The sequence below is a fragment of the Geotrypetes seraphini genome, chromosome 6, assembly GCF_902459505.1.
Source record: "Geotrypetes seraphini chromosome 6, aGeoSer1.1, whole genome shotgun sequence".
Lineage (NCBI taxonomy): Eukaryota > Metazoa > Chordata > Amphibia > Gymnophiona > Dermophiidae > Geotrypetes > Geotrypetes seraphini.
In genome coordinates, this window is record NC_047089.1 from 20,067,919 (window position 1) to 20,081,168 (window position 13,250).

Below are 13,250 nucleotides of genomic sequence, written 5' to 3' on the forward strand. Positions count from 1 at the left end.
CTCTCGAGTAGCATGAAGCTGCAGTCTTCCTCTTTTCCTGATCATCTGGACATTGTAAAGATGCTCTCAGACCACTGGGAAGTATTGGAGGGTCCTCTGAGTGTGGCCAAGGCCATGTCCAAGCTATATCTAATAGCAGAGACCTTTAATCAGTGTTTTGTTTATTCAATGGTGGACTCCCTGATAGCGCAGGTCCCTAAACACACCTCTCTTCATTGAAGGCAGAGTGGTATTGAAGGATGCACAAAGACCACAAGTTAGATTTTGTGCTGAAACTGCCTTTTGATTCCGCAGCTATCACTAGAGCCTGACACCATCTTGTTATGGATCTTCCATTTTTGATTTCTGGAGTGGCTGATGCCCTATAAGAGTAGTGAACAAGTTGTTGATTTACTCTCTTTCTGCTCGCCGGATGTTGTGGATCAGACAGTGGTCCAGTGATTCTTTGTCCAAGGTGATCCTCTATAAACAGCCCTTTAAGGGACAATATTATGGCTAGTGTTCACAACCATAAGCCTAAGTCCTTGCTAATGCTGCCCGATTCGCTGATTTGCTTTCTAAAAAAATTGGACTCGCCAATTCAGTGAGTCCTGACATACCTCCAGGTCTCCTAAAGCAATGGTGGCAATGGCCGATGAGAGGCAGCACTCGGAACGGGCTTCTCTTGGTCTGCCCTGCCAGGACCTTCCCTTGGCCGCATCACTGATGACACGGCAGAGGGAAGCCCTGGTGTGGCAGGCCAGAAGCAGCCTATTCAGAGCTCTGTCTTCCCATCAGCCACCTCAGCTGTTGCTTTGGGAAGGCCCATATGTCAGATCTCACGGTGGAGGGCGTTGGTTGGGAGGTGCTGCACAGGGCATAGAATGAAGGGAAAGCTGATGCACAGGGGAATAGGAGGGAGGGAAAGCTAAGCATGGGGGAGAGGAAGAATTGTTGGACATAGGTGGAGAGAGAAGAGAGAGATGCAACAAAGAGGTAAAAAGGAGTGAGGGAGAAATCCTGCATATGGTGAAGGGGAGGGAGACATGCATGGAGAAGAGAGAGGGAGAAATGTTTGGACATATAGTGGAGGGCAAGGAGAGATGGTGCATGGGGAAAGAAATGTTGCACATGATAATGGAGGGGAGGAAGAGAGATGCTGCATAGAAACACGAGGGCAGATAAAGGCTAAATGATCCATTTAGTCTGCTCATTCAAAACATCCACTATCTCCTTTCCCTAAGAGATCCTACATGTCTGTCCCATGCTATCTTGCATGGAGGGGAATAGAGAGGTTTGACCCAGGGCACAAGGCAGGGAGAGAGAGAGAGATGGTAAACAGTGTGAAAGAAACAGAAATATTGAATATGACAGTGGAAAGGGAAGGTATAGAGAAGGAAGAGCACGGAGAAAGATGAAAATGTTAAATGGGTAAGAGACCCTGGCGAGCGAGCTAACAAAAGACAAACAGAAACCAGAGCCTGGTACCAACATGATTTGAGTAATAAAATGTCCAGACAACAAAGGGTAGGAAAAATAATTTTATTTTTTATTTTGTGATTACAATATGTGAGATTGAAATATGTATCCTTACAGAGGTGATGGTAAGCGAGCATGAGCTAGGACCTAAAAGAGAGAGGAAAAAGTCTTTTTGGTTGTTTTGTTTACACCACAGAGCTTGAGTGGGGTGGGTGAAGAGGCTACAAAATAAACCCGCCAAGATGTTTGAAAAAGTGCCTGATTGGGCAGGAAAAGTGAGCCAAATCAAAAAATCAATTCAGTGAGCCAAATTGAATTGAAACATTTTTCCCTGAATCGGTCAGCACTAGTCCTTGCTGGACAACAGGCCTCAAGCTTCTGTGGGACAAGGGTGTTCTAGTTTTTGTCCTTCCAGGCGATTTTGTCAGTTCTTCGGCGGTCCCTCAGACCAGAGATCATGATGCAGCTAGTCGACTGCAGGCTTCGGGAGCCCACTCTCCTTCCATTCCAAAGAAACAGTTATGACGTTAGGTCCACAGCCAACCCTCCATGGATGAGAACATAAGAAATGCCTTCACCGGATCAGACTGAAGTCCATCTTGTCCGGCGATCCGCGCACGCGGTGGCCCATTTAAGTACACCTTTTGGGAGACCCGGATTTCCCGTATCCCTCAATATGGTTTTCAAGAAGATGTGCATCCAACTTGCGCTTGAAACCCAGAACAGTAGTCTCCGCCACAACCTCCTCCAGGAGAGCATTCCAAGCTCCAACCACTCGCTGTGAGAAACAGAACTTCCTGTCCGTGTGACTTCCGAAAATGTTAACAATGCTTCTTCCTGGTCTATTTTATCAAATCCTTTTAATATTTTAAAATTCTCTATCAAATCCCCTCGCAGTCTTCTCTTCTCTAGGGCGAATAGACCCAGTTTTCTGAGATGTTCCTCGTAGCTCAAATTCTCCATACCTTTGACTAGTTTCGTGGCTCGTCTCTGCACCCTCTCCAGCAGAGTTATATCCTTCTTAAGGTATGGAGACCAGTGTTGGACACAGTATTCCAAGTGAGGTCTGACCATTGCTCTGTAAAGTGGCATTATGACCTCTTCCGATCTACTTGTGATCCTCTTCTTAATCATGGCCAACATCCTGTTTGCTTTCTTCGCCGCGGCAGCGCATTGAGCTGAAGGCTTTAGGGTTCTGTCTATCAGTACCCCCAAATCCCTTTCTTGTTCGCATTTGGCTAATGTCACCCCCAACATCTTATACTCATGTTCTTTGTTTTTCTTTCCTAGATGCATCACCTTGCATTTGTCTATGTTAAAACTCATCTGCCACTTTTTCGCTCAAGTTTCCAGCTGGTTTAGATCCTTCTGGAGATCCTCGCAGTCCCCTAGAGAGCCAACCACCCGACATAGTTTTGTATCATCTGCAAACTTCGTTATATTGCATGTTGTTTCCTCTTCAAGGTCATTTATAAAAATATTAAACAAAATAGGCCCAAGAACCGAACCCTGGGGCACGCCACTAGTCACTCTCTCCCAGTCCGAGAATTGCCCATTTATGCTCACCCTTTGCCTTCTGTTCTCTAGCCATTTGCCAATCCATCTGTGCACTTCTCCTCCTATTCCATGGCTCAGTAGTTTTCTCATAAGCCTTTCATGCGGAACCTTGTCGAACGCTTTCTGGAAATCCAAGTAAACTATGTCCACTGGATCTCCACTATCCAATTGTTTGTTCACCTTCTCGAAGAATTGAAGCAAATTTGTCAGATTAGGTTCTTACTTTTGATAATTTTTCTTGTAAATCCACACTATTCGTGGAACCCACCCTGAGAGTTGCTGATTTACCAATTGGCTGCCTCATTAAGTACTGGTAAGTCGGACTCCTGATTCTTTGACCAGCCTTTCCAAGATTAACATCCGTCATTACCCTGGGGATCTTTCTCTATTGTGCCCCACACTGATAGTGCAGGCTGCATCTGCTTGTTCTGATTTTATGGTTTATAATGTTTAAGAAACCTGTTTGATTGGTCATGATTGTTATCTAGTTTTATAATATGAGCAGGTTAGACTTGTTTCTTGGGGAGTATCCTCGTATCCGTTCCCTTTCTGTGTTCTATACAGGTATTACTATCCGCTTTTGTACCAACTGGAAGTTAGAGGGCAGTCCTGAGGTAAGAGGGGAGGATCAAAAAATATGTACATGAAACTTCCTACAAGAGATCTCGCAATAAGGGATGCATAACCCACTTGTCCAGGAATAGAGTGTGGATTTACAAGAAAGAAGATTAGCAAAGGTAAGAACCTAATTCCTTCATCGATATATTGTCATTACATTGAGCTTACTCCTCTAAGTGTTACTAGCCTTTTAGACTTGTATTCTGTGGAGTAGTTTCTTGTGTTGTAGTCTGGGTTCTGATTCTAATTATTTTTTACTCCAATTTTATGGGGTTTGCCACCAGGTGTTGTTATTTTTAGAGCTCATTTGGACAGCATTCACAGTATCTGTATGGCATTCTGGGATTCATAAGTCTTGATGCTGTACAAAACATGGGCAACATCATAAATGAATTGTGAAACCATTGAAGAAGACTTTGAAAATACTGGACCTTATCTATAACTCTCTGTTTCCAAAGAAAATGTAAATATACATTAGGAAAATAAAAGCAATCTAGAAATTAGAAGTAGCTGGAACAATCAATGATCATTAGTCTGCCTTTTATCCAGTTATTTGTGTGTACTTGTATTTTAAAAAGGTTACTTACAGATGAATGCTTAAGTTAAGATATGAGGTAAAGCATTTCTGTTTGTTTTGTTAATTCCTGCTAGGAATGAGGCCATATGGAGAAAACATATGTTGATTAATAGCTTGAAGATTTTTAGCTGTTGCTTATTCAGTTATTTTACACATACATTAGCAAGTAGTCTCCTATAGCATTGTGAATGCTGAGGTACGAGGTTAGCTTAAAATCCAATACAAGGCTGCTCTAACAGAATCAAAATACTGCCCCCAAGAAACTTTTTGATTAAAAAATAATTTTCAAGTTCCTGATAAGTTGCCTATATATAAATATATATTTATTACATTTTATGAACTCCAGAAGGAAGCTTTTTGCTAATAGTACATAAGAACATAAGAGTTGCCCTACTGGGACAGACCGAAGGTCCATCAAGCCCAGTATCCTGTTTCCAACAGTGGCAACCCAGGTCACAAGTATCTGGCAAGATCCCATGAAGTAAAATTGATTTCTTTTGCGTCACTCCAGACCGGCACAGACAGATGAGTTTACACTCCTCTACCTGCAAGTGAAAACTGAGAACTCATTGAATTTTATCAGCAGTACAAGTGGGCTATGCAGTGAAGGTGGTAAGGCAGTACAATTCTGTTCCTTTTTTGTCTTTAGGGTGTGTTGGAAAGGATAAGCGGTAGCTTTCTGGCCCTTTCTTGTCCAGACAGAGCTTGGGTCCCATGGGGGGGGCAGCCGAGTCCCTCCCCCTATTTCCCTCACCTCCCCAAGTTTTATTTAGATGTGCCTCAGCTGTATACTTTGCCTGAAGGCATGACTACAACTTGGAGAGCAAGTGAAGTATGCTCCAAGAATTATAGTAAAAAAAAAAAAAATCCTGAGGCAGAGCCATTTTTTTGTTAGTGTCAGTCTGAAGGGAAGCCTGTTCATTCATAATCTTTCTCCCATCTAGCTGATTTGAGTCCGCCTCGTAGTTCACAATGAGCAATTCTCAGCCTAAGAAGTGCTCAGTGTACTCCCACTGAAGTCTCAATGAAGCCGGCGTCTGTCATTTTTGCTTGTGGCTGTACGAAGGGGAACCCTCGTCGGCTTTGTGTGCCATCAAGAGGGGTTCCCTGGCAGGGAGGCCCAGTTCCCTGACTGCTGAAGGCGCTGGGATTCCCCAGTCATCGCTGCTGGTGCTGGGGAGGCCCGGGATTCCTTTGCCACCGCAGGCACTGGGAATCATCAGAATTTTCTGGGGATTCCCTTACTGCAGCTTTCTTTTCAGGCCTCTTCAGTGAATTTGACCTCAGGGGAACCTTTAGCGGCAGGTTTTTCTTCTTTGGCGGGTAACTCCTCCGTTTTGACTGAGTCTCTTGCTGAGCTATCTAGATTAGAAAGGCAGGAACAGGTCATGCAGGCCTCTTCCTCAGCAGTTGAGCACGATTTAGTTTTGCCTGTAGGGTTTTCCCCAGACTTTGTGATGGCTCTGTACAAAGTGTGCTGCCTACATGCGGTTTGCGGTCCTGTGGTCTCCTGGTGGTTTCGGCTTCATCCGGGGGTCTTTTCTTTGGCACCAGTCCTCCCTCTCCATCTCCCCTTCTGCCTAAGTGGCAGCATCTCTCGTGGGAGGATGTGGCTTTTCTGGATGATGATGTGTTGTCTGATAAGGATCTGGGTCTCTCCAAGGATCTGCAGGACCCTCTGGGGAGTGGGGATGCGGCAGATGACGCGGGTATCTGAGCCGCTCACAGTGGAGACACTTTGTGCATATTTTTCATCAGGAGGAGCTGCAGGAGCTCATGCTTCAGGTGTCCTCTGTTTTGTGTTTTGAGGATGAGTCCAAAGAGGCCCCTCAGGTGGTAGATTCTCTTCTTCAAGGGATTCAGACAGCCTCGTGTTCTTTTCCCATGCATCAGGATATATGGGATATCGTGCACATTCTTTTCAGCTGGCATGGTCTCTATACGGTCTTTACCCTATTCCTGATTCTGATAGGGTCTCTTACATCCACCGATTGTTGATGTGGTGGTTTCTGCCATTCTCAAAAGGCAATACGGTCCAGGGGAGGGGGGTTTTTGGCCTTGAGGGATCCCCAGGACCAGAAAATGAAATCTCTTCTTAAGCAGAGTTTTGATGTTGCTGCCTTGGCGGTCCAGGTGGCGATTTGTGATGGTCTGGTGTCCAGGTCCTTCTTCCATTGGGCCTTGCATGTGTTGGATAGGGAGTCCAATAACTGGTCTCTGGTGGATCAAGAGGTCACTAAGATTGAGCTCGGCTCTTCTTATCTTTCGTATGCTATGTATGATTTGTTGCGAGCTTCAGCTAAGTCTATGGTCCGTATTTGTTCGGTGAACTCTGCATGCAAATCCAAACTCAGTAAATTTCCCTTTAAGAGTTATTTTTTCTTTGGAGAGGATTTAGACAAGCTGGTTCAGAGTTTAGATCAGGGGTGTCCAAACTTTTGGCTTCACTGGGCTGCATTGGTAGAAAAAAATGTTTCTGGAGCTGCACAAACGTGCAAACTCTGCAGCAAGACAGAGGAGGGAGCCGGCAAGACGGTAAACACCCGGGAGCAGCAAAGGAAAACACTGCATCGTCCTTGACCGGGGCCGCACAAAATACTTCACTGGATCGCATGCGGCCCTTGGGCCTCAGGTTGGACACTCCTGGTTTAGATGATTCCAAGGTGCATCGGTTACCAGAGGACAAGCTTTTGCAGAGGAGGTTTGGACCATGATCATCTTTGTGAGTTTTGTCAGTATCAGTTTGGTAGAGTATCTGCTGCAGTTTCTTCCTCCAGGGGATGGTTCTTCCAGCGTCTGTAATCTTTAGGGGGCATGACTTGTCCAGTCTCTCTTCCTCTAGATGGTTTTCGGGTCCTTTCCCCGGTTCTGGTGGAAGCCCGGATCTGGGAATTTTACAACTGGTGGACTGAAATAACGACAGATCAATGGGTCCTGGAGGTGATTCAAGATGGGTATGCTCTCAAATTCGACCAGCCTTTGCCAGATTTTTTTCTCTCTTCCCCTTGTCAGTCCCCAAGAGGCAGGCTTTTCGTCAGACTCTCCAGAGGTTGTTGGAGCTCAAGACAGTGGTTCCTATGGTGCCTCAAGAGGTTTGTATTGAGAGGTACTCCATTTACTTTGTGGTGCCCAATAAGGAGGGGTCCTTTCATCCCATCTTGGATCTAAAGTGTGTGCACTGGGTATTCCAGTCCCTTCTTTTCGTATGGAGAACCTAAATTCTGTGATCCTAGCAATTCAGCCTGCGGAATTCATGACTTTTCTTGACCTGATGATGCCTACCTTCATCCCGATTTGGGACTCTCATCAGTGGTTCCTTCGCTTTGCGATTTTGGGAAAGCATTATCAGTTTTGTCACTTCTGCTTGGTCTGGCCACGGCTCCACGTACCTTCTCCAAAATTGTTTGGTCTGGCTACGGCTCCAAGTACCTTCTCCAAAATTATGGTAGTAGTGGCACTAGCCTTGCACAAAGAGGGAATTTGGTTCATCCTTATTTGGATGACTGGTTAATTCAAGCAAAGTCCTTCCAGGAGAGTCCGAAGTCATGGCCTGTGTTGTTAATTGCTACAGTCGTTGAAATGGGTAATCAACCTTTCCAAGAGTCGGTTGACTCTGTCTCAACGTTTAGTTTATCTTGGAGTTCTTTTCAGCACCGGTCTAGGGAGGATGTTCTTCCCGAGGCCCGGGTGCAGAAGTTGCAGTCACAGATTTGCTTCCTTATGGGCTCTTGTTGCCCTCAGGCTTAGAAACTTTTTCAGGTCCTGGGGTTGATGGCGGCTTCATTAGAGGTGGTTCAGTGGTTGTGCACTCACATGCGCCCCCTTCAGTATGCGTTTTTTCAGAGGTGATTCATGCAGGTTCACGATCTGAACACTCTGGTTCCTCTTTGTGGGCTAGTTCGCAGTCTGTGCTGGTGGCTTCAGTCCCCCAATCTGGTCCAGGGAGTGAGTCGGGATTAGCCCCAGTGGATGGTTCTTCTAATGGATGCCAGTCTTCTCAGCTGGAGAGTGCAGTGTCTTGGTCATTCAGCTCAGGGCAGTTTGTTGCTGGAGGAGGCCTCGCGGTCGATCAGTGTTCTGGAGACGAGAACCATTCATTTAGCGCTGACAGCCTTCCAGTCCCTCTTGACAGACAAAGCAGTTCAGGTGCTCTCTCACAATGCCATGGCGGTGGCCTACGTCAATTATCAGGGTGGAACCAAGAGTCGTCTAGTTGCAGGAGGTAATGCTTCTCATGGAATGGGCGGACCCTCAACTCCTGGCTATCTCGGCTTCCCTTTTAGCGGAAGTGGACAAAGTCCAGGTGGATTTTTTCAGTCATATGCTGGATCTTGGAGAGTGGTGCCTTTGAATGATGGTACAGTTTGATAGTTTGGTCTTGGGGTTGTCCGATGATGGATCTCATGGCCTTGCGTTTCATTTCCAAGACACAGAGGTTCTTCAGTCAGCGCAGAGATTGTCAGGCTAAGGGGCTCGATGCTGTCATGCAGATTTGGCTGGTGGATGGCCTGTTGTATGTCTTTCCTCTGTGGCCACTGGTGGGCATAGTTCTTTTTCGCATTGTGTGTCAAATAGGTTGCATGATCCTGGTAGCTCTCTGGATTGGCTCAGGCACACATGATACTGGGTCCTAGTTCAACTTCTTGTGGCAGATCTTCCTCCTCTGCCTCTCTCGAACGGCCTTCTGACTCGGGGTCCCATTCCCATGTTTGATCAGAGTCCATTTTGTCTTAAGGCTTGGCTTGTGAAAGGGAGTGCCTAAGCAAGAAAGGATATTCAGATAAAGCGATCTCTAGGGGTCTTGGAGGTTTTTCGATTTCTCAGGCTTATGTGTGCATCTGATGCCTCTTTGAGGATTGGTGTTCCCTGTGTGCTTCTTTGTCACACATCTTGGAGTTTTTGCAGGCTGGCTTGGAGCAGGGCCTTGCCTGGTCCTCTTTCTGGGTTCAGGTGGCAGCATGATCTGTTTATTGAGAGTGGCAAAGTTGTTACAGTCTCCGGTTCGCCCTTCGGTTCTAGCCTGGGATCTCAATCTGGTCCTGTCAGTGCTGGTTCATCCGCATTTTTGAGCCTCTCAAGTTCCTTCACGTTGAAAGACCTTACCTTGAAGGCGTTATTTCTTGTGGCCATTACTTCAGTGATACCTGTTAGAGTTGTGGGCCTTCTCTTGTCGGATTCCCTTCTTGGAGTTTTCTAGGGAGCATGTTGTTCTACGACCTGTTCCATCCTTTCTCCCGAAAGTCATTTTCCCTTTTCATGTGAATCAGATGGTTTCCATTCTGGTCTTGGGTGACTGGAATGGTGTGTGGTTGTGTGTGTGTGTGTGTGTGTGTGGGGGGGTTTCAAGCAAAAGCAGTTGCAGAAATTGGATGTTCACAGAGTTCTCCAAGCCTATCTGTAAAGAACTCAAGAGTTTCGGAAGTCGGATTGTCTTTTTATCCTATTAATACGCAGTCGTAAAGGAGAAGGTGCTTCTAAAGCTTCCATTGCTCACTGGATTAAGTAATCTATCACTTCAAGGTATCTTCTTCAGAGGTCAGTTCTTTATTTTCTTATTCTATGAGAGGTCAGGTGGCATTCTGGACGGAGAGCTCTCTTGTACCCCCAGTGGATATTTCAGGGCGTACATCTGGCCTTTTTCAATCCTTTGTGCGTCACTACTAGGTTGACATCCAGGCACGTCGGGATGGGATGCTGTTTTTGGCAAGCGAGTTCTTGTGGCGGCCTTTTGGGATTCCCATCCATGATGGGTACTGCTTTGGTACGTCAAATCCGTCTGCAGGTCTGGAGGGATGCTAAATACGGAGAAATTGGGTCCTACCTGCTAATTTTCTTTCCTTTAGTCCCTCCAGGCCAGCACACAATCCACCCAATGTTTTTTCTTGCGGATATGAAGAATTATTTTTTTTCCATGGGATTGTTGAATATCGACTTTTTGTCGTTTTACTTTTTTTACTTTTACTTTTTTTGTCGTTTTACTTTTTTTACTTTTCACGTGGGTGTCTTAAGTATTTACTGTGGAACAGTGGCATTTGGTTCATCTAGTTAGCTAGCAAACTGTAGGGACAGTGTTGGTTGCATGTTCCAGTCTTTTTTCCTGTTCTTACAGTTGATCAGTTAATAGAGTTCCTGCTTGGCTATTCATCAGACTGATTCTAAGAGGGACTTCACAGTCCAGTTGTACTGCTGATAGAATTCAGTTTGTTCTCAGTCTCCACCTGCTGGGAGAGGATTGTAAACCCCATCTGTCTTTGACGGTCTGGAGGGACTAAAAGAAAGAAAATTAGCAGATAGGACCTAATATCTCCTTCCTTATCATCCATACCACATCAGTCCAGACAGGTGAGTTATATTCCCATGCTAGCAGTTGGAGATGAAGAAAAAAAAGTCTCAAATCTAATCTCACTCAGTCCATTTTCTTGGGTGGAGTAGGATCCAAATCAGCTCCCAGTGTGACAGTCTGAAGGCAAGATTCTCAGCTCCTGGTATAACAGGATTTTTTTTCTGGTTGAGCAGGCTTCTAGGGCAACAGTCTGAGGTCTGTTGGTTGAACAGAATTGCAGTCCATTTTCTAGTAGTGTATGCTGTCATATGGAATTATTTACTCCTTTGTGGAATGGATGACTTAAATAAAGTTTATTTTATCCCTGATTTGACAAATAGAATACGCCAAGAAGCCTAGTTAATTTTCTAATATCTGGAATTATCCCCTTAATTAGAGCCAGTACCTTCTATTAACTTATTTTTAGTAATGGATATACAGTGCATTGTGGCTTCTACTTTAATATGATATACTTAGTACTATTTCACTCTTTTGGGATCTTGCTAGATACTTGTGATCTGCATAGGCCACTGTTAGAAACAGGATACTGGGCTTGCTGGATCTTTGGTCTGTCCCGCTATGGCAACTCTTGGTTGTGTGTGCTGTATTGTGACTTAATTTACTGTTTCTTATAGGACAAGGGTTCTGTTACATACACATCTATCTCATGCACATTAATTGTTGGTATCCTAAAACTTGACTGTCTGGATGTGTCCTGAGGACAGGGTTGTTGGATCCCTGTTCTAGAGAGAAAATTTAATTGGTATCTCGTATGGTTTTCACTGTTGGTTTATGTCTAGGATTCTGAAAAAAATGTTGCTGGAATTCTTTACTTCTGAAGGATTTACAATTAAGATTAATATTCTAAAGCTTTGTGTTTGCATTTCAGGCGGTCTCTCTTGGTGCTCAGCATGGGATAGCTAATGTGGGATCTATTTCAGGACCTTCCAAACTACATGCTTCCCAGATGACCCCACATGTACCAATTAGAACTATGCATCAAATTTCTACTCATCCAGAAAAAACTCGCCCACTGCCCTCTTCCCAGTTTCAAGACATCAAAGCGCCAACTAGAGATCCTCGTCTTAATAGAATAAGCCAGCATTCATTTCATAGTAAAGATCAAAGCCAGAAAAAAGAATTTCCAATAAGTACAATTAACTTGTCTGAAAACAAAGTAACTAAAAGTGTGCCAATGGAAAAACAAAACTTGTCAAAACAAGAAAGACCAAAATTAATTGAAAAAATTCCAAGAAGAGAAGTTGACCCTCATGAAGGGAAATCTAAATCAAAATCGCCGTCGCCTTTGAAAAATAAATTACCCTACTCAAAAGATGTTAAAATCATAGAAAGTGAGAACACAAAAGAGCCAGAGAATAGCAAGAAAGATCCACGACTAAGAAAACATCTTCAAGATAAACCAGATGAAAAAGATGATGAAACTAAAGATAAGAGAAAAGGTGTGGAAAAAAAAGAGAAAGATGAGCATAATAAATCTGAACATAGGACAGGGGGAAGTAGAAATAAAATTGTGAATGGTGTTGTTCAAAAACAAGATGCTCATATGGAGGAGACTGAGAAACAAGAAAAAGCAAAATCGGGAAGATCAAGTAATAGAAAAAGATCACGATCCCGCTCACCAAAGTCTCGATCACCAGGTTTACACTCTCCCAAAAGAAGAGAAAGGCGATCACCTAAAAGACGACAAAGAAGTATCTCCCCATCTCTTAAAATGGGAAAAGGGCGGCAGTCAAGTCTTAAGCAGTCTCATGCAGAAGATACACAGATTCTCAGAGAAGAAAGAAATGCAAATAAAAGGAGCCTCAAACCAGATACTAGAGATATCAGGAGGCCAAAAAAAGCTCAGGAGGAGAGACAACCAGATATAGCAAGCCAACATTCAGTTAAATCTTCATCAGAGCCTAAAGAGAATCTGGAAAACTGGCATAGTTCCAAGTCTAACAAAAGATGGAAGTCTGGTTGGGAAGAAAATAAAAAGTAAGTGTTCTAAATGTTTGAAACAGTAGCATTTAACAGACTTATGCTATGATTGTGTTTTTTTTTTTGCCAATTGCTGATAATCCAGGTTAGTTGATTTAAGCATTCTCTTTTCTAAAATTGGATTTGTGTACATTTTGTCAGTGTGATTATTCCATCTGAGGCCTGTCAAACAATACTCTTGCCAGGTTTCATATATGGTAAGCAGATTATAACAGCCGTTTCAGTTTGTAATTGCCACAATATTTCAACATTGATGCAATGGCAATTTTTCTAAGAAGTTTGTCCATTGAGTAATACTCCATTTTTATTATATGGGATAATTTGTGTGCATTAGAATACTCCTTTGAGTTATGCTGTGACTTTTAACTAATGTTGCCAATAGTAGGAAATGTTATTTGACAGCACAGTAACTAACTAACCATAAAGATAATTCAGTTAAAAACTTGCTTAAAATATTGAAAATTGTGCTCAGTGAAACAAACATCATATGATGCTGCAGGAGGGCAAAGATAAAGATGTTCAGTATTTACATCATAGCACAATTTCTCCCTCCCCCTCAAGAAAATATTCAAAGCAGTAAAAGATGATACAAAAGATGGTAAAAAGGCAGTAAAGAGGCGGTTACTTATCTTTAGGTGTTTTTCATTAGACTCCCGGAGATGTTTTTCATTAGACTCCCGGGAAGGAGGTGAAATGAAATGAAAAACATCTAAAGAT

General features: G+C 43.8%; 1 protein-coding gene across 2 annotated transcripts in view; it reads left to right on the forward strand.

Annotated features, from left to right (window-relative positions):
- PCF11 (PCF11 cleavage and polyadenylation factor subunit) overlaps positions 1-13,250 on the forward strand; it is an 81,118-nt gene that overhangs the window by 9,687 nt on the left and 58,181 nt on the right. For both annotated transcript variants that reach the window (XM_033947859.1, XM_033947860.1), the window contains exon 5: positions 11,422-12,530. In XM_033947859.1, the coding sequence (XP_033803750.1) occupies positions 11,422-12,530 (1,109 nt within the window). The remainder of the gene's footprint in view (positions 1-11,421; positions 12,531-13,250) is intronic.